The sequence below is a fragment of the Macaca fascicularis genome, chromosome 10 (genome assembly GCF_037993035.2).
Source record: "Macaca fascicularis isolate 582-1 chromosome 10, T2T-MFA8v1.1".
Classification (NCBI taxonomy): domain Eukaryota; kingdom Metazoa; phylum Chordata; class Mammalia; order Primates; family Cercopithecidae; genus Macaca; species Macaca fascicularis.
The window spans coordinates 89,753,421-89,773,174 of NC_088384.1; the positions used below are offsets into that span (position 1 = coordinate 89,753,421).

Sequence of the window (19,754 nt, forward strand, 5' to 3'; positions counted from 1 at the left end):
TAGCTTCCCCTCCTTCCGGAAAAAAAGTATTTAAAGTCATAGAAAATTTCTCTTTCTCTCTCTCTCTCTTTTTTCCCTTGTTTACAGCCCATCTTACTTAGCTAGACTGAGACTCCATGAAGGCGAGGATTTTTGTCTTTTGGTTAATGCCTGCATCCCCAGCATCTAGAATGGTGTCTAGTACACAGTAGGTGCTCAACAAATATTTTGAAAGTAATCAAATAAATGTGAACATATTCATTTCTTATTTGAATAATAAAACTAAAACAGGCTGGGTGTGGTGGCTCACGCCTGTAATCCCAGCACTTTGGGAAGCTGAAGCGGGCAATTGCCTGAGGTCAGGAGTTTGAGACCGGCCTGGCCAACATGGCGAAACACTGTCTCTGCAAAAAATACAAAAATTAGCCAGGCATGGTGGCAGGCGCCTGTAGTCCAAGCTACTCAGGAGGTTGAGGCACGAGAATCTCTTGAACCCGGGAGGTGGAGGTTGCGGTGAGCGGAGATTGGCAACTGCATTCCAGCCTGGCAACACAACATGACTCTGTCTCAAAAACCAAAAAATAATAAATAAACAAACAAACAAAAGCAAATAATAGGTATACTTGGCAGGCTTTGGTGATGCAAACAAACAAAGAATAGTTATACTGAGAAACTTGCAGGGAAGAGGGGAGAATCTGAGGCCATTGGATCAGTGAGCATGTTAGAGAAAGGGAGGAAGGAACCCTGACTTTACCCTGCCAGCGAGGCAATGGAAGGGGACGCTTACAGCTTGGGGTGTGCCCTTCAAGATTCCCAGGAAGGGAGGTAGGGTGTAGTGTCTTGGAGAAAAAATTCCCATCTCTAACTCCATGGGAAAGGACTACCGTGTCTCTGGCAATATTAGGGACTTGGTGCACAACAGGCCGTTAATAAGCAGTTGATGGAGGGTGAATGAAGATGAGAGGGGTCTGTGTGTGTGAGAGAAGTCCCAGTGAGGAGCACCTCTCATTCTGTGTGACCAGGATAGGACCCCTCGGAGGCTGGGCTAGGAGTGGCTGGGGTGGGTATTGGGGGTTTATGTGACAGAAATGGGGTCCTGACAAGCAGGGATGGAGGGTGAAGAGATGGAGTTACTTAAGAGATAATGCATGGCCGGGCGCGGTGGCTCAAGCCTGTAATCCCAGCACTTTGGGAGGCCGAGGCGGGCGGATCACAAGGTCAGGAGATCGAGACCACAGTGAAACCCCGTCTCTACTAAAAATACAAAAAATTAGCCGGGCGCGGTGGCGGGCGCCTGTAGTCCTAGCTACTCAGGAGGCTGAGGCAGGAGAATGGCGTGAACCCAGGAGGCGGAGCTTGCAGTGAGCCGAGATCGCGCCACTGCACTCCAGCCTGGGCAACAGCGTGAGACTCCGTCTCAAAAAAAAAAAAAAAAAAAAAAAAAAAAAAAAAAAAAAAAGAGATAATGCGATCCCCAGCACGGAGACTCACGCCTGTGATCCCAGTGCTTTGGGAGGCCGAGACGTGAGGATCACTGGAGGCCAGAAGTTGACACCAGCCTGGGAAACATAGTGAAACCCTGATCGCTACAAAAAATAAAAATAAAAATTAGCAGGAGATGGTGGCATGTGCCGGTAGTCCCCGCTACTCTGGGGGCGGAGGCGGGCTCCCAACAGGCAGAATTGAGCTGGGTAGTAGGGCGGTACGCTTCCAACAGGGGATGAGGGATGGGAATCTATGTTGCAGTTTGGGGATCCCTGTGACAGTTGGGTGGTCTGGGTGAGGTGGGATAGAGGTCACGGTTTGTTGCAGAGTCGGGGTATACCGTGCTTAGTGGAAACGGGGTCCGTGCTGCAGACCCACGCGCAGTGGGAATGGGGGGTTCTTTGTCAGAGTTAGGGGGTCCGGTCCGGTGAGATGGGGATGTGGGTTTAGATAATACGGATGGGAAGTTCCGCGTGTGCGGTGGATATAAGGTCGGCGTAGACTTGGACGTTCAAGTGAGGCGGGGTCCACACTCGGTGGCCCGGTGACTGGGTTATCGAGTGGAGCCAGGGCAGCCTAAGGATGCTGGGGTCCCGCGAGCCAAGGTTGGGTTTCCATGGCCGGGGCCTAGGCAGCGGCTCCTGGGCGCCCCCTGGCGGCCCTGACTCAGCCGCCGCGGCTCCCACAATGCTCGCGTAGCCGGGCTTCGGCTCCGGTGGCGGCGACGGCGGCGGCTCCAAGATGGCGCAGGCGATCTTTGAGGCCCTGGAGGGTGAGGGGCAGCGGGGCCAGGGGAGGCGGCTGTTCCGCGCTGCCGCTCCCTCCCGCCGCGCCCTCGCAGCGCCCGGCGTAGGGCGCGCGGCGGCCGCGGGGCGGAGGGCGCCGGGGCCGGAACAGCCGCGGGGCGGGAGGGGCGCGGGCGGGAACAGCGCGGGAGCTGAGGGCCGGCGGGGGAGCTCCGGGGCCGGAACAGCCGGAGAGAGCCGGGCCGGCGGGGAGAGGGCCCGGGCCCGGAACAGCGCCAGCCTTAGCGGCCTCGGGCTGGCGCGGGAGGGGCTCCCTGCAGGGAACCGCGCGGGAGGCGACGGCGGGGCGATCTGGAACAGCTGCGGCCAGGGAGGCGGCTAGACGGCGCGCGGGGCCCGGGACGGGGGTGCGGCCGCAGCTGCGGGCCGGAGGGCCTCGGCGGCCTGACCACGAAGAACTTCTGCAGATTGGACTGTATGCCTCGTGCTAGGACGTAGTCTCAAAATCAGACCACAGCAGCAGAGGCGCCACCTGTGTGCACAGTCTGGACTCAGAGCTTAGGGACCTAAGCCAGCAAACACCTGGCGCCTGAAGTGTGCACCGTGGCCGGTGCAGTTTTACAAATTCAGCCGACACTGTGGGTGCCGGCGGTGTGCCCGGCCGGGACGTGGTGCTCCCAGACCCACGCCAGCCAACGCTGGGTGCCGACGGACTGTCCCGTGCTCTGCAAGAACCTAGGATGGGGTTGGTGCTCAGGCTCAAAATTGTGGGCTTTGGAGACAGCAAACACTGAGCACCTCCATGTGTACACCTGCTGGGAGTCGGGGAGGAAGGGCAGCCTTAGCGACTCGGGGCCATGACATAGAATAGACATTGTGGGAAATACAGACCAAGTTTGGTCTTGGAGGAGTGGGATGAGATGAGTATACAGATAGGATACAAACTCGAAGTGCTGGACTGGAGGGATGAAGCTGAAGCTTTGAGTCCTGCAGCTTCCTAGGAGATCCTCAGCCACTCCCTGCACTTTTTTATTTTTTTGAGACAGAGTCTCACTCTGTCGCCCAGGCTGGAGTGCAGTGGCGCGATCTCGGCTCACTGCAACCTGCTCCTCCCGGGTTCGAGCGATTCTCGTGCCTCCGCCTCCCAAGTAGCTGGGACTACAGGCGTGTGCCACCACACCTGGCTAATTTCTTTCTTTCTTTTTTTTTTGGAAACGAGTCTCGCTCTGTCGCCCAGGCTGGAGTGTAGTGGCGCGATCTCGGCTCACTGCAAGTTCCGCCTCCCGGGTTCACGCCATTCACTTGCGTCAGCCTCCCGAGCAGCTGGGACTACAGGCGTCCGCTCCAACGCCCGGCTAGTTTTTTTTTTTTTTTTTTGTATTTTTAGTAGAGATGGGGTTTCACCGTGTTAACCGGGATGGTCTTGATCTCCTGACCTCCTGATCGCCCTCCTCGGCCTCCCAAAGTGCTGGGATTGCCACCATGAGCCACCGCGCCTGTCCTTTTTTTTTTTTTTTGGTATTTTTAATAGAGATGGGGTTTCACCATGTTGGCCAGATTGGTCTTGAACTCCTGGCCTCAAGTGATCTGCCCACCTCAGCCTCCCAAAGTGCTGGGATTACAGGCGTGAGCCACTGCTCCAGGACTCCCTTCTCTTCTTGAAGGATCACAATTCGCACCAGGAAATGGGGGGGAAGGGGGATGGCCTGCCTCCATCTAGTGGGGTTCCGATTCAGAAGACTCACTGAGCCAGACACTCCCCGTAGTCTCTGCCCTGCAGTCTGGTGGAGGAGAGAAGTTATAAAACAAGCAATTAGAGAAATGACAGAATTATGGAAAAGGTCATGTAAAATAAGATGACCTCAGCTGGCCATTCCTACGGTGAATAACATAAGCTGGGGGGTGGTGGATCAGGAAGGCCAGGGTCAGTGGTAGTTCCCTCCCAGAGGCCAGTAGAATGGGGTGAGGCTTACTTTCTCTTTAGGCTGTTTGGACTTCCTCATTGTTGGAATTTTTACTGCAAGAATGTGTTTGTGTTTTGAGTAATGAAGACAGTTAAAGAGAAATCCATTCCTAGGACAGTGGGATGCATGTTGGGTGAAGAAAGGGCAGCAGGACTGTGGAGATCTCGGCGAGGGGGGGCATGAGAATGGCCCAGGCAGTGGGAACTGCATTTTCACAGCCATGGGGAGAGAAGTCTCCTGGGATTCACAGAAGCTCGGTGTGGGTGAGCTGCTAGAGATGGGGTTTGATGGAGCAGCTGAACTTTATCTTGGGATCAGTGTGGACCTAACAAAAGATTTTCAGCAGGGGAGCAGTACAATGTGATGTGTGTTTTATAAAGTTCACCGAAGCTGCTCTGGAACAGACTGGAGGGGGCCAGAGTGGCAGTGGGGGGTCGGGGTGGAGGTTGTACAGCAGAGAACTGGGCTGGGGAACAACTGTGGGGATGGAAAGAAAGTTTATTTGAGATGTACTGGGGAGGCAGAATAAGCTAGACTTGCTGAAGAACCAGAAATGGGGAGTGGAGAGGGGGAGCAGTGGGTTGAGGGAAGACCCAAGGGGTGCCCCAGAGGCTGTAGATGGGTGGACAGTGGTGCCCTGTTCTCCTTGATGAGGATTACTGTGAGAACAAACTTTGGGGTGGAGGATGACATTTAATTCGAGTTCAGTTTTACACAGGCTGCCTGTTTTTGTTTTTGAGACAGTCTCACACTGTCTCCCAGGCTGAAGTACGGTGGTGCAATCTCGGCTCAGTGAGACCTCCATCTCCTGGGTTCGAGTGATTCTTGTACCTCAGTCTCCCGAGTAGCTGAGACTACAGGCGCATGCCACCACGTCCAGCTAATTTTTGTATGTTTAATAGAGAAGGGGGTTTCACCATGTTGGCCAGGCTGGTCTCGAACTCCTGACCTCAAGTGATCCATCTCTGCCTCCCAAAGTGCTGGGATTACAGGCATGAGCCACTGAGCCTGGCCCAGGCTGCCTTTTAAATTTAATTTAACTTAATTTTTTTTTTTTTTTTTTTGTGACAGTCTCACTGTGTCACCCAAGCTGGACTGGAGTGGTGCGCTCTTGGCTCACTGCAACCTCTGCCTCCCAGGTTCAAGTGGTTCTCCTGCCTCAGCCTCTCGAGTAGCTGGGATTACAAGGCATTTACCACCACGCCTGACTAATTTTGTATTTTTAGTAGAGACGGGGTTTTACCATGTTGGCCAGGCTGCTTGAACTCTTGATCTCAAGTGATCCACCCGCCTCGGCCTCCAAAGTGATGGGATTACAGGCGTGAGGCACTGTGTCCAGCCAGCCTTTTGTATTTTTATTTGTAGAGACAGGATCCTACTCTGTCTCTAAAGCTGGAGTGCAGTAGTGCATTCATAGCTCACTGCAGCCTCAAATTCATGCGCTCAAGTGATCCTCCCACCTCAGCCTCCCAGGTAGCTATAGGTGCATGCCAGCACACCCAGCCAATTTTTAAAATTTTCTAGAGATGAGGTCTTGCTATGTTGCCCAGGTTGGTCTTGAACTGCTAGCATCAAGCTATCCTCCCACATTGATTTCCCAAAGTGCTAGGATTACAGGCATGAGGCACTGTACCCACCCTGCATTTGTTTAAATTTTTTTATTTTGAAATCACTTTTTCTGTAGATTCACATGCTATTGTGGGAAATAATAAAGAGAGATCCCTCATGTCCTTTACCCCATTTCCCCTGGTGTAACATTTTGCAAAACTACAGTATATTACCACCAGTCAATATGCAGAACAGGACATCACTCCAAGGGGTTGCCCTTTTATAGCCACACCCTAAATCCTCCCCTTCTCCCACCATCCTTGATGCCTGCAACCACTAATCTGTCTCCATTTGTAAAGTTTTGTGATTTCAAGAATGCTATGTAAATGAAATCATAAAGTATATACCACTGAGATGGGCTTTTTTCACCCATCATAATTCCCTAGCGATTCATCCAAGTTGTGTATAGCAATAGTTTGTTCCTTTTTATTGCTTAGTAGTATTCCATAGTATGGCTATTCCACCATTTAACCATTCACTCACTGAAGAACATCTGAACTGTTTCCAGTTTTTACTATTTTTTTTAGACCCTGTCTCAAAAAAAAAAAAAAAAGTAAAAACTGGAAACAGTTCAGATGTTCTTCTGAACCATTTCCTACACCCTCTATCTCCTCTACTACCTTCTGGTCTTCCTCCCCTACTCTAATGGGGCTTAAGCCCCCCACCATTCTGAAACTGCCTCTGCAAAAATTGTAAGAGTGAGAAAATCATGACAGAGAAAGACGCCTGACCTAACCAATCCCCACCTTGCCTTTAACCTCCAAACCCTTAGTCATCCCTGGGCTTAGACCAAGCTAACTTTGGCAGAAATTTAATTTACAGTTTAAATGATAATAGCCCTTCCCCAAAACTAAACTGCCTTTGTAAAGCTATTGAAAGACCACCAGGTTTTCACCTGGGCAACCTGGGGAGATTCCATGTCAAAAGTTCACTGTTGCCCAGGCTGGAGTGCAGTGGCATCATCTTGGCTCACTGCAACCTCGACTTCCCAAGTTCAAGCGGTTCTCCTGCCTCAGCCTCCTGAGTAGCTGGGACTACAGGTGCGTGCCACCACACCCAGCTAATTTTTTCTATTTTTAGTAGGGACGGGGTTTCACCATGTTGCCCAGGCTAAATTTTTTACTATTATACCTAAAAGTGCTTTGAATATTTGTGTACAGATTTGCATACAAATGCTAAAGCACTCACACTTTTACATAAAATGGTAGAAGATTCACTGAAGCTTGTTCAGGGGAGCTTGAACCCCAGGCTTGAAACTCGAGATATTGGAAGGAAGTAAACGGGGTGAGTGAGACTGCCCAGGGACAGCACAAGAGGCAAAGGAGAGAGTCCAGACAAAGGAACAAAGGACAAAGTGTTTCCTCAAAATGGAAACACTTGGCCGGGCGCGGTGGCTCAAGCCTGTAATCCCAGCACTTTGGGAGGCCGAGACGGGCGGATCACGAGGTCAGGAGATCGAAACCATCCTGGCTAACACGGTGAAACCCCGTCTCTATTAAGAAATACAAAAAACTAGCCGGGCGAGGTGGCGGGCGCCTGTAGTCCCAGCTACTCGGGAGGCTGAGGCCGGAGAATGGCGTGAACCCGGGAGGTGGAGCTTGCAGTGAGCTGAGATCCGGCCACTGCACTCCAGCCTGGGCGACAGAGCGAGACTCCGTCTCAAAAAAACAAAAAAAACAAAAAAAAAATGGAAACACTTAGGGGGTAGCCAGGAGAAGAGAGTAAAGGAGGCACAGAGAGGTAGAGAAGACCCAGGGAGGCTGTGCCCTGGAGCCAAGAACAGAGTGTTTCAGGGAGTGGCAGGTACTGCCAGATGGTCTTTGGTGATGATGGGTCTTTGGTGATGATGGTCTTTGGTGATGATGGGGAAAGTGTTTTGGTGGAACTATGGGTCCAATGGGTTCATTTTGCCTGCTGCCCAGATACAGCCAATTTATCAAGACAGGGGAATTGCAATAGAGAAAAAGTTAAATTCACACAGTCGACTGAACAGGAGACTGGAATTTTGTTATTGCTCAAATCTGCCTCCTAGAAAATTCAGAGACTAGGTTTTTTATTTTTATTTATTTATTTTTTGAGATGGAGTCTCGCTCTGTTGCCCAGGCAACATGGTGAAACGCCATCCCTATTAAAAATAGAAAAAATTAGCTGGGTGTGGTGGCACGCACCTAAAGTCCCAGCTACTCGGGAGTGCAGTGGCGCGATCTCAGCTCACTGCAAGCTCCGCCTCCAGGGTTCACTCCATTCTCCTGCCTCAGCCTCCCGAGTAGCTGGGACTACAGGTACCCACCACCACACCTGGCTAATTTTTTATATTTTTAGTAGAGATGGGGTTTCACCGTGTTAGCCAGAATGGTCTCGATCACCTGACCTTGTGATCCACCCACCTTGCCCTCCCAAAGTGCTGGGATTACAAGTGTGAGCCACTGCACCTGGCCAGAGACTAGGTTTTTTTCAAGGATAGTTTGGGGGGCAAAGGAATGGGTGCTGCTGATTGGTTGGGGGTGCAATCATAGGGTTGTGGAAAATGGCCCTCCTACATGCAGAGTCTGCTTCCGGGTGGGGCTGCAGGACTCATTGGCGGGTCTGGGTGGAGCCATTGGTTGTCAGAAATGCAAAAATCTGAAAAGATGTCTCAAAAGGCCAATCTTAGGTTCTATAATAATGATGTTGGGGCCAGACGTGGTGGCTCACACCTGTAATCCCAGCACTTTGGGAGGCTGAGGCGGGTGGATCACCTGAGGTCGGGAGTTCGAGACCAGCCTGACCAACATGGAGAAACCCTGTCTCTATTAAAAATACAAAATTAACCAGGCGTGGGGGCACATGCCTATAATCCCAGCTACTTGGGAGGCTGAGGAAGGAGAATCACTTGAATCTGGGAGGCGGAGATTGCAGTGAGCCGAGATTGCGCCATTGCATTCCAGCCTGGACAACAAGAGTGAAATTCTGTCTCAAAAAAAAAAAAAAAAAGTTGGCCAAGCATGGTGGCTCATACCTGTATTCCCAGCACTTTGGGAGGCCGAGGTGGGAGGATCCCTAGAGCACAACAGTTTGAGACCATCCTGGGCAACATAGGGAGATCTATCTCAAAATAATAATAATGATAATGATATTATCTGCAGGAATAATTGGGGAAGTTGCAAATCTTGTGACCTCTGGAATAATGGCTGGTAATATTTATGTCTACAATTTAGCAGAATTTAGGATCCTCTTATCCTCCTAACCTGGTGGTCTTTCATTAGCTTTACAAAGGAGGGTTAGTTTTGGGGAAAGGCTATTATCATTTAAACTGTAAACTAGGCCGGGAGGGCGGGCGTGGTGGCTCCTGCATGTAATCCCAGTACTTTGGGAGGCTGAGGCTGGCAGATTGTGAGGTCAGGAGATCTAGACCATCCTGGCTAACACGGTGAAACCCTGTCTCTACTAAAAATACAAAAAAATTAGCCAGGCGTGATGGCGGGTACCTATAGTCCCAGCTACTCGGGAGGCTGAGGCAGGAGAATGGTGTGAACCCGGAAGGCGGAGCTTGCAGTGAGCCGAGATTGCACCACTGCTCTCCAGCCTAGGCGACAGAGCGAGACTCCGTCTCAAAAATGAAATAAAATAAAAAATAAACTGTGAACTAAATTTCTCCGATAGTTATCTTGGCCCAAGCCCAGGGATGACTAAGGGCAGTTTGGAGGTTAAAGGCAAGATAGGGGTTGGTTAGGTCAGGTGTCTTTCACTTCATGATTTTCTCACTTTGTCGTTTTTTCAGAGGTGGTTCCAGATGGTGGAGGGCTTAAGTCCCACTAGAGTGGGGGAGGAGAACTGGAAGGTGGTAGAAGAGATAGAAGGTGTAGGTGACCCTCATGGGATCTTTGCTGTTGAAGGGAGGAGAGATGGAAAGGTGAGTTCTCAGGAAGGCACTCTGGAGAGGCTGTGGATGGTTCCCAGGCACAGTGTGGTGAGAGTTGGTGGAGAGTGGCTTCTGAGGAGCAGGAGGAGATGAGGGGGAGGGCTGGCGTCAGGAGGGACACAGCCTGCATTGTGACAAGGGAAAGCATGGATTCAGTTTGGCTGCAGGAGCTGATGGTTTCAACTTTTTTTTTTTTGAGATGGAGTCTCACTCTGTCACCCAGGCTGGAGTGCAGTGGCGTAATCTCGGCTCACTGCAAGCTCCGCCTCCCGGGTTCAAGCAGTTCTCTGCCTCAGCCTCCCTAGTAGCTGGGATTACAGGCGCCCACCACCATGCCCAGCTAATTTTTGTATTTTTAGTAGAGATGTGGTTTCACCATCTTGGCCAGGCTAGTCTTGAACTCCTAACCTCTTGATTCACCCGCCCCTGCCTCCCAAAGTGCTGGGATTACAGGCGTGAGCCACCACACCTGGCCAGAGATAGCTGGTCTGATGCTTTCAATTTGTATTGTAGTTAGAAGCTGGGGCAGACATCCCAGTAAGAGCTGAGAGGTTGGAGGCAGAGCATTGGCTGTGGGGTCATAGAGAGGAGGCACCATCTGGGTCTTTTGGGAGGGGTGCAGTGTGCCTTGGTGGCCACTGAGATGTGAGGAGGCCTCTCATCCGGCTAGTGACATGGCCAGGCAGTGTACTACTGTGAACTTTAACTGTGATAACTGATTAGAAAACATGGAAGAAATCAGTTTCTCGACCCCCCAGCCACCAATTCAGAGTCTATTGTTTATTGCGGAACAAAAAAGACAAGCACACATTGAGAAATAAGGAAGACAAGGATGCCCGCGTGCACACAGATTTGTGGGGTTTGCGGGGTGTGCATGAGGACGACTGGCTAACATGATTTCTGGAGGGACTTTGTCACATAGGATGAGAGTCAGCCATGAGTAAGACAGGCCCCACGTCGCAGTGGCTTCAACAGGCTGGAAGGTTATTTCTTTCACATGAAATTCCAGAGGAAGGCAGTCTAGGATAGGAGGATGGCTATGTTCTACAAGGTTCTCAGAGGGATTTATCCAGCTTTTTTTTTTTTTTTTGAGACAGAGTTTCGCTCTTGTCACCCAGGCTGGAGTGCAGTGGCACGATCTCGGCTCACTGCAACCTCTGCCTCCTGGGTCCAAGCAATTCTCCTGCCTCAGTCTCCCAAGTAGTTGGGATTATAATCACACACCACCATGCCCAGCTAATTTTATATTTTTAGTGGAGACAGGGTCTCACCATGTTGGCCAGGATGGTCTCGAACTTCTGACCTCAGGTGATCTGCCCGCGTTGGCCACCCAGAGTGTTGGGATTACAGGCGTGAGCCACCGCGCTTGGCTTCATCCAGCTTTTTATCCTATGATCCTAAGGTTTGTCCTTATGATCCAGGATGGTGGATTGAGTTGCTACCACCATATTCTTATTCTGGAAAGTGGAAAGGAGGATGGGACAAAGAAGAGGGTCACATATCAGGCAGTTTTTTTGTTTTTTTTTTTTTTTTTTTTGAGACGGAGTCTCGCTCTGTCGCCCAGGCTGGAGTGCAGTGGCCGGATCTCAGCTCACTGCAAGCTCCGCCTCCCGGGTTTACGCCATTCTCCTGCCTCAGCCTCCCGAGTATCTGGGACTACAGGCGCCCGCCACCTCGCCCGGCTAGTTTTTTTGTATTTTTAGTAGAGACGGGGTTTCACCATGTTAGCCAGGATGGTCTCGATCTCCTGATCTTGTGATCCGCCCGTCTCGGCCTCCCAAAGTGCTGGGATTACAGGCTTGAGCCACCGCGCCCGGCCAACATATCAGGCAGTTTTAAGAAAACTTTCCAGAAGCTGCCACATAGCACATTTATATTCCTTTGACCAGAACTTAGTCATTCCCTAACTGTAAGAGAGCCTGGGAAGTGTAACCTTTATTTGGGGGCCATCTTTCCAGCCCAAAATCTTGGGCTCTCTCACAGTGGAAACAGGAGAGAATGTATATTGGGGCATAGGAGCCATCCTTGCCACAGGGTTTTGTTTTGTTTGAGACAGGGTCTTGCTCTGTCAAGAGCAAGTACAGTGCAGTGCAGTGATATGATCATGGCTCACGGTACCCTTGACCTTCTAGGCTCAAGCAGTCCTCCTACCTCAGCCTCCCTAGTAGCTGGGACCACAGGCATGCACCACCACGCCTACCTAAATTTTGTATTGTTTTGTAGAGGTGGAGTCTCACTATGTTGCCTAGACTGGTCTTAAACTCGTGGGCTCAAGCGACCTCCCGCCTTAGCCTCCCACAGTGCTGGGATTACAGGTGTGAGCCACCGTACCCAGCCGCCACAGGGGTTTTGCCGTGGGTCTGGCTTGTAAGGGTGGTGTCAGAGCATGACGCTGGGCCTACCTTCCAAAGAGGCTGCATTTCTTTTTTCAGGAATGGACAATCAGACCGTTCTGGCTGTCCAGTCATTATTGGATGGCCAAGGAGCAGTCCCTGATCCGACAGGCCAGAGTGTCAACGCGCCGCCTGCTATCCAGCCATTGGGTGAGTATCTGCTCAGGTTTACCAGTGGGAGAGTGAATGGCTCCCTGCGAAGAGTAGGTGGAGCTCGTGCTGGGCTGTGGGAGTGAAATGCCTGCTGTGGTCCCCAGGACATGCTCTGGTGCCTAAACTTCTCCCCCACCTCCCAGCCTGGATCTTTGGGCTCATGCCTTTCTCTGCTTAGCTCTGAGGACGCCACTCTCAATTGCTTAGTAAATGTGGGGAGATGGGATCGTGATGCAGGGAATGGCTAAGGGCCCCAATGCCTGACAACAATGCCTGTGCCTTTGCCCTAGAAGTGATTATTCAACTTCCCTTCTGTGGAAAGAATGGGCTGAGAATGAATTTCTCCTGTTTATGGGCCAGGACTGTAAGGGCCTTTTTTTTTCTTTTTTTTTTTTGAGACGGAGTGTTACTCTGTCCTCCAGGCTGGAGTGCAGGGCACGATCTTGGCTTACTGCAACCTCCACCTCCCAGATTCAAGCAATTCTCATACCTCAGCCTCCCGTGTAGCTGGGATTACAGGCGTGTGCCACCACTCCTGGCTAATTTTTTGTATTTTTGTATTTTTAATAGAGATGGGTTTTCACTGTGTTGGCCAGGCTGGTCTCAAACACCTGACCTAAGGTGATCCGCTCACCTCAGCCTCCTAAAGTGCTGGGATTACCTGCGTGAGCCACTGCACCCAGCCTGTAAGAACTTTCTTTTGGAAGTTTCTTTTTTTTTTTTTTTTTTTTTGAGATGGAGTCTCGCTCTGTCGCCCAGGCTGGAGTGCAGTGGCGCGATCTCGGCTCACTGCAAGCTCCGCCTCCCGGGTTCACGCCATTCTCCTGCCTCAGCCTCCCGAGTAGCTGGGACTACAGGCGCCCACAACCGCGCCCGGCTAATTTTTTGTATTTTTAGTAGAGACGGGGTTTCACCGTGGTCTCGATCTCCTGACCTTGTGATCCGCCCGCCTCGGCCTCCCAAAGTGCTGGGATTACAGGCGTGAGCCACCGCGCCCGGCCTCTTTTGGAAGTTTCTATGTGAGACTGTTCATTTATTCATTCCACAAACATTTCTGTGTACTTGGGAATCACACTAGGGACAGGGAGCTAAACAGCTGGGTTTTAATTATTGTTCTTATAGTTCTTAGCTCTGTGACCCTGGGCAAGTGAGTTAATTTCTCTGTGGTTCAGTTCCTATGTCTGTAAAATGGGGACAATTGTTCTGCCTCATAAGAATCTTATGAGAGTACTTGGGATTTGGTTCTAGCTATTGAAGTTTACCATGGTTTCTACAAGATTAAAGGTTGTTTCTGTGTTATGTGAAGTCCTGATGGGCATTTGGGCATTTGAGGTGGGCATGGTGAGACTCAGACTCCTTCTTTCCCATGGCTCTACTGCCCTCAAGCTGCAGCCCAGGATGGTTGCTCTAGCTCCCACTTTGATTTGCACATTCCAACAAACATGAAGGGAAGAAAGAGGGAAGTGGAAGTCATACCCTTGTGCTGTGTTTTGTTTTGTTTTGTTTTTTGAGATGGAGTCTTGCTCTGTCACCCAGGCTGGAGTGCAGTGGTGCGATCTCGGCTCACTGCAACTTCTGCCTCCCGGGTTCAAGCAATTCTCCTGCCTCAGCCTCCTGAGTAGCTGGGATTACAGGCGCCGCCACCACGCCCAGCTAATTTTTGTATTTTTAGTAGAGACAGGATTTCACCACGTTGGTCAGGCTGGTCTTGAACCCCTGACCTTGTGATCCACCTGCCTCGTCCTCTCAAAGTTCTGGGATTACAGGTATGAGCCACTGCACCTGGACAAGTAGACAGGATTTCATCATATTGGCCTGGCTGGTCTCAAACTCCTAACCTCAGGTGATCCACCCACTTCAGCCTCCCAAAGTGCAGAGATTACAGGCGTGAGCCACCATGCCTGTCCAAAAAACTTCTCTTTAATTAAAAAAAAAAAAAAATAGAGACAGGGTCTCACCGTGCTGCCCAGGCTGGTCTCGAACTACTGAGCTCAAGCAATCCTCCCGCCTCAGCCTCCCAAAGTACTGGGATTACAGGCATGAACCACAGTGCCCTGTCCATACCCTTTTCTTTTCCTTTTGTGGGGAAGTTGCAGATACCGTACAGTTCTGTTATTGTCCCATTGGTCAGAATTCTGTCACATGACATTCCTAGCTGCAAAGAAGCCTGGGAAATATATTACTTAACTAGGAAGCCATGTTTCCCACTGAAATTTGTATTATTATATAAGAAGGATACAAGTTGAGAGTGGTGTGCACTATGATCATGCCTGTGAATAGCCCCTGTGCTGCAGCTTGGGCAACACAACAGGACCGTGTCTCTCTTTTTGTTGAGATGGAGTTTCGCTCATGTTGCCCAGGCTGGAGTGCAATGGCACGATCTTGGCTCACTGCAACCTCCGTCTCCCGGGTTCAAGTGATTCTCCTGTGTCAGCCTCCTGAGTAGCTGGGACTACAGGCACCTGCCACCACACCTGGCTAATTTTTGTATTTTTAGTAGAGACAGGGTTTTGCCATGTTGGCTAGGCTGGTCTCGAACTCCTGACCTCAGGTGATTCGCCTGCCTTGGCCTCACAAAGTGCTGGGATTATAGGCGTGAGCTACCATGCCCTGCCCTTTTATTTATTTATTTTTTTGAGACAGAGTCTTGCTCTGTTGCCCAGGCTGGAGTGCAGTGGTGTGATCTCGGCTCACTGCAACCTCCACCTCCTGGGTTTAAGTGATTCTCCTGCCTCAGCTTCCTGAGTAGCTGAGATTACAGGCATGCACCACCATGCCCAGCTAATTTTGTATTTTTAGTGGAGCTGGGGTTTCACCATATTGGCCAGGCTGGTCATGAATTCCTGACCTCAAGTGATCCACCCACGTTGGCCTCCCAAAGTGCTAGGATTACAGGTGTGAGCCACCTTGCCTGGCAACCCGTCTCTTAAAAAAATAAATAAATAAAAAAGAGTACAATTAGAATTGAATAACAATTAGACATTTCTGCTACCACATGTTGGGTGCTTGACCCAGTGACTGCATAGCTGTGGTAGACCCTCAGCAATGGATGATGTTAACTGTAGCTCATCATTCATTTAGTTTTTCATTCATTCAACAAACATCCATTGAGAACCTCCTCTGTTTCCAGGAGATATTATAGTTATGGTGATAAATAAGACACATTTCCTTCCCTTAGGGAACTCACAGTCTGGTATTGATAAGAAAACTGTTATATGATAGGTGTGCCAGAGGAAGGAACTATAGCCGCTGGCTTTTGATGAAAGTCTTCCTGGAGAGGCCGGTGCAGTGGCTCATGCCTGTAATCCCAGCACTTTGGGAGGCCAAGGTGGGTGGATCACTTCAGGTCAGGAAGTTCAAGACCAGCCTGGCCAATATGGTGAAACCCCGTCTCTACTCAAAATACAAAAATTAGCAGGGCATGGTGGTGCACGCCTATAATCCCAGCTACTGGGGTGGCTGAGGCAGGAGAATCGCATGAATCTGGGAGGCAGAGGTTGCAGAGAGCTGATATTGTGCCACTGCACTCCAGCCTGGGCAACAAGAGTGAAACTCTCTCTCAAAAAAAAGAAGAAAAAAAGAAAAGAAAAAAAGACTTTTTGGAAGAGGTGATAGTCAAGGTGAGCCTTGCAGAACAAGTTGTCCACAGAGAGGCAGCCTGGCAGGGCGAACGGTGGATGCAAAGGCATGGAGGAGTATGATCAGGTGGTGCATTTGGGGACTGATGAATAAATTCAGACAGGATAAAGATTCTGAAGTTCTCAACTTTGTAGTGAACACACTTTACTGTTTTTTGATTTCTAATTAATTGATACCTGGCCGCATACGGCTATCCCTGCAGGAACTTGTTTTTTTTTTCTTTTTTTTTAAGATGGAGTCTCGCTCTGTTGCCCAGGCTGGAGTGCAGTGGCACTATCTGGGCTCACTGCAACCTCTGCCTCTCGGGTTCAAGCAATTCTCCTGCCTCAGCCTCCCAAGTAACTGGGACTACAGGCGTGCACCACCACGCCCAACTAATTTTTGTATTTTTAGTGGAGATGGGGTTTCGCCATGTTGACCAGGCTAGTGTTGAACTCCTGACCTCAGGTGATCCACCCTTCACGGCCTCACAAAGTGCTGGGATTACAGGCATGAGCCACTGCACCTGGCCACCTGTGTGGTTTAGAAAACTCCTAGGAAGCACATAGTTGATGACTGACACCTGCATGTCGAGTCGCGGCATTCCTCCCAGATTGCTGCTTGTGGTCAGCTGCAGTGCTCCTGCTTCATACTGTGATGCCCCTTGACATATTCTTGCTTTTTATTCATTACTTGACCTTTGTGGCCTCTTCCCACTACCCTGCGGGTGTGACCCCAGATGATGAGGATGTCTTTCTCTGCGGGAAGTGTAAGAAGCAATTCAACTCGCTGCCAGCGTTTATGACCCACAAGCGGGAACAGTGCCAGGGGAATGCCCCCGCCTTGGCAACAGTCTCCCTGGCCACCAACAGCATCTACACACCTTCGGCAGCACCCGCAGCAGTCCAGCAGGCCCCGCCTCCTGCCAGTCGCCAGGTATTTGTTCATTCATTCATTCAATGTGTCTTTTTTGAGGGCCTGTCGTGCTCAGGCACTGTGCCGGGCACTGGGGCTGTAGCAATGGATAAGACAGACCAAGTCACTGCCCTTGTGGAATGGGGCGAGATGGATGGTGCACACGTACTGTTTTCAGCACGTTAAATGCAGAGAGATAGGGGATGCCAGACGGGGGTGGGAGGTTTTGCCATATTGTCTATGGTGCTTGGGGAAGGGCTGTGTGAAGAGGTGACCGGGAAGAATACTATATAGCAGATAAAAGGTTTTGTATGAAAAATCAAATTGTAGAATAATAGTAGATAATATATTATTATTTTTAAAATCTAAAACAATAGTACTATATAATTTCTGCAGTGACTTAAATCAGTAGGAAGAACATACCAGATAGACCTAAGGAGGTGTGGGGATGAGTCATGCAGCTGGTTTGGGGAAGTGGGAGCCAGGTGCAGGGATCAGCAGATGCAGAGGCCTTGAGGCGGGAGTGTGCCGGGTTTGTTCCAGCAACTACGAGGAGGTGAGAGTGGCTGGGAATGAGTGAGTAAGTAGGAAGGTGGGAGGTGATAGGAGAGGCAGCAGGAGGGTCTTGGCAGATCATGTAGGGTCTGGGGCTTTTTTTTGTTTTGTTTTTTTGTTTTTTTGAGATGGAGTTTCGCTCTTGTTGCCCAGACTGTAGTACAGCGGAGTGATCTCAGCTCACTGCAACCTCCGCCTCCCGGGTTCAAGCGATTCTCCTGCCTCAGCCTCCAGAGTAGCTGGGACTACAGGTGCGCGCCACCACACCCGGCTGATTTTTGTATTTTTAGTAGAGATGGGGTTTTACCATGTTGACCAAGATACTCTTGATCTCCTGACCTTGTGATCCCCTCGCCTCGGCCTCCCAAAGTGCTGGGATAACAGGTGTGAGCCACCATGCCCAGCCACTGCGGCTTTTACTGAGAATGAGATGGGAGCCATTGGAGGCTGTTAAGAAGAGGAGGGACATGGTGACTTTAATCAGGTCACTCTGGCTGCTGGACAGAGAATAGGTTTTGAGGGAAGGCAAGAGAGAAGGCCAGGAGACCCGTTGAGGGGCTGTGGCACAAATCCAGGCAGTGGATGCAGGTAGCTTGACCAGCGTGTTGGCAGTGGAAGTGGTAAGAAAATGAGATTTTAGAAACACTTTGAAGGTGTTGCTGACAGAACTTGTGAATTGACTGGGTGAGGAGTGTGAGATCAGGAAGGGTCACGGGGGACTCCTGATTTAGAGTTGCCACTGACTGAAAGGAGGAGGCTGTGAGGAGAAGGTTTTGAGGGGATGTCAGGAGTTCAACTGGGCCCGTTGAAGCTGAGATGCCTGCGACCTTTAAGCGGAGGCAGTGAGGAAGTAGACAATGTAGATTTCCAAGTCTGGAGGCCAGAGCAGAGGACCAGGCTGGAGGCATCTGGGGAAGCTTCCAGAGTCCTCAGCCAAAAACATGGTTCTGGAGCAAAGACACCCTGGGTGGCGGGCTCATAGAGAGATTAAAGGATCCCTCATAAAGGAGGCTGGGCATATCTCAGGATGCCAGGTCAAGGGGTCAGAGTTTCAACTGACTTCCTTTTCTTTCCTTATCTCTTTAGAACATTATCTTCATTCATTGTACAGGTATCATTTCTGTCATCACAATGAAAGCCTTCACCCCAGACCTATAGGACATGGAGACTGAAACAGGCATCTTCTGGCATAAAACATAGTCATTTTTCTCACTGCTTGACTATGAGTTTTGCTAGTAGAAAATATTCCCCTCACCCTCTGTTATCTTTTTTTTTTGAGATAAAGTCTTACTCTGTAGCTCAGGCTGGTCTTGGCTCACTGCAACCTCCATCTCTGAGGTTCAAGTGATTCTCCTGCCTCAGCCTCCCGTGTAGCTGGGACTACAGACACCTGCCAACACGCCCAGCTAATTTTTGTATTTTTAGTGGAGACGGGGTTTCACTCTGTTGGCCAGGCTGGTCTCGAACTCCTGACCTCAAGTGATCCGCCTGCCTTGGCCTCCCAAAGTGCTGGAATTACAGGCATGAGCCACCGCGCCAGACCGGATATTCTTCTTGACCTAAGATACTTGTGGACTTCTGTGGACATGTGTTCAGTGTTTCTTTAGGATAGATACAAGGAAGTATTTTTTTTTTCTCTTGAGATGGAGTCTCACTCTGTCACCAGGCTGGAGTGCAGTGACGCGATCTCAGCTCACTGCAACCTCCACCTCCCAGGTTCAGGCGGTTCTCCTGCCTCAGCCTCCTGAGTAGCTGGGACTACAGGCATGCACCACCATGCCTGGCTAGTTTTTGTATTTTTAGTAGAGATGGGGTTTCACCACGTTGGCCAGGATGGTCTTGATCTCTTGACTTCGTGATCTGCCCACCTCAGCCTCCCTAAGTGCTGGAATTACAGGCGTGAGCCACCATGCCCGGCTGATACAAGGAAGTATTATTACTGAGTCATAGGGTATGTACTTTGCAGAGAGATGTGAGTTATTCTCCTCATTGTTTTTTCTTTCTGTTTTTGTTTATTTTTAGAGACAGAGTCTCTAAAACCACACCAGCTGTGCACAAAACCACACTGGCTAATTTTTGTATTTTTCTTGTAGAGACAGGGTTTCACCGTGTTGCCCAGGCTGGTCTTGAACTCCTGGGTTCAAGTGATTCACCTGCCTCAGCCTCCCAAAATGGGTTCAAATGATTCAACTGCGTCAACCTCTCAAAATGCTGGGATTACAGTTGTGAGCCACCATGCCCAGCCTTATCCTCCTCATTCGGTAGATGATTAAATGGAGGTACAGAGAGGTAAAGTGACTTGCCCAGGGTCACACAGCAGGGAGCAGCAGAGGTAGAAATGGAATCCAGGTCTGTGGGATTCCAGAACCGGGATCTTTTGTGCCATACCCTCGGCTTACTTACAGAGCCTCAGACATGTCCACACATGCACACACGC

General features: G+C 50.3%; 1 protein-coding gene across 23 annotated transcripts in view; it reads left to right on the forward strand.

The window, feature by feature from the left end:
• Positions 1 to 2,178: 2,178 nt before the first annotated feature.
• The window catches only part of ZNF341 (zinc finger protein 341), a 62,878-nt gene continuing 45,302 nt past the window's right edge, over positions 2,179 to 19,754 (forward strand). For 10 of the 23 annotated variants that reach the window (XR_012419276.1, XR_012419279.1, XR_012419282.1 and 7 more), the window contains exons 1-3: positions 2,179 to 2,236; positions 12,116 to 12,226; positions 16,587 to 16,783. Coding sequence is in view for 11 of the 23 variants with exons in the window: in XM_045362779.3 (XP_045218714.2) it covers positions 2,206 to 2,236; positions 12,116 to 12,226; positions 16,587 to 16,783 (339 nt within the window). In the remaining 12 variants the exon portion in view is untranslated. Of the gene's footprint in view, positions 2,237 to 4,263; positions 4,438 to 9,542; positions 9,675 to 12,115; positions 12,227 to 16,586; positions 16,784 to 19,754 lie in introns of those variants that run through there. The other 13 variants (XR_012419275.1, XR_012419278.1, XR_012419283.1 and 10 more) reach the window with 3 other exon arrangements.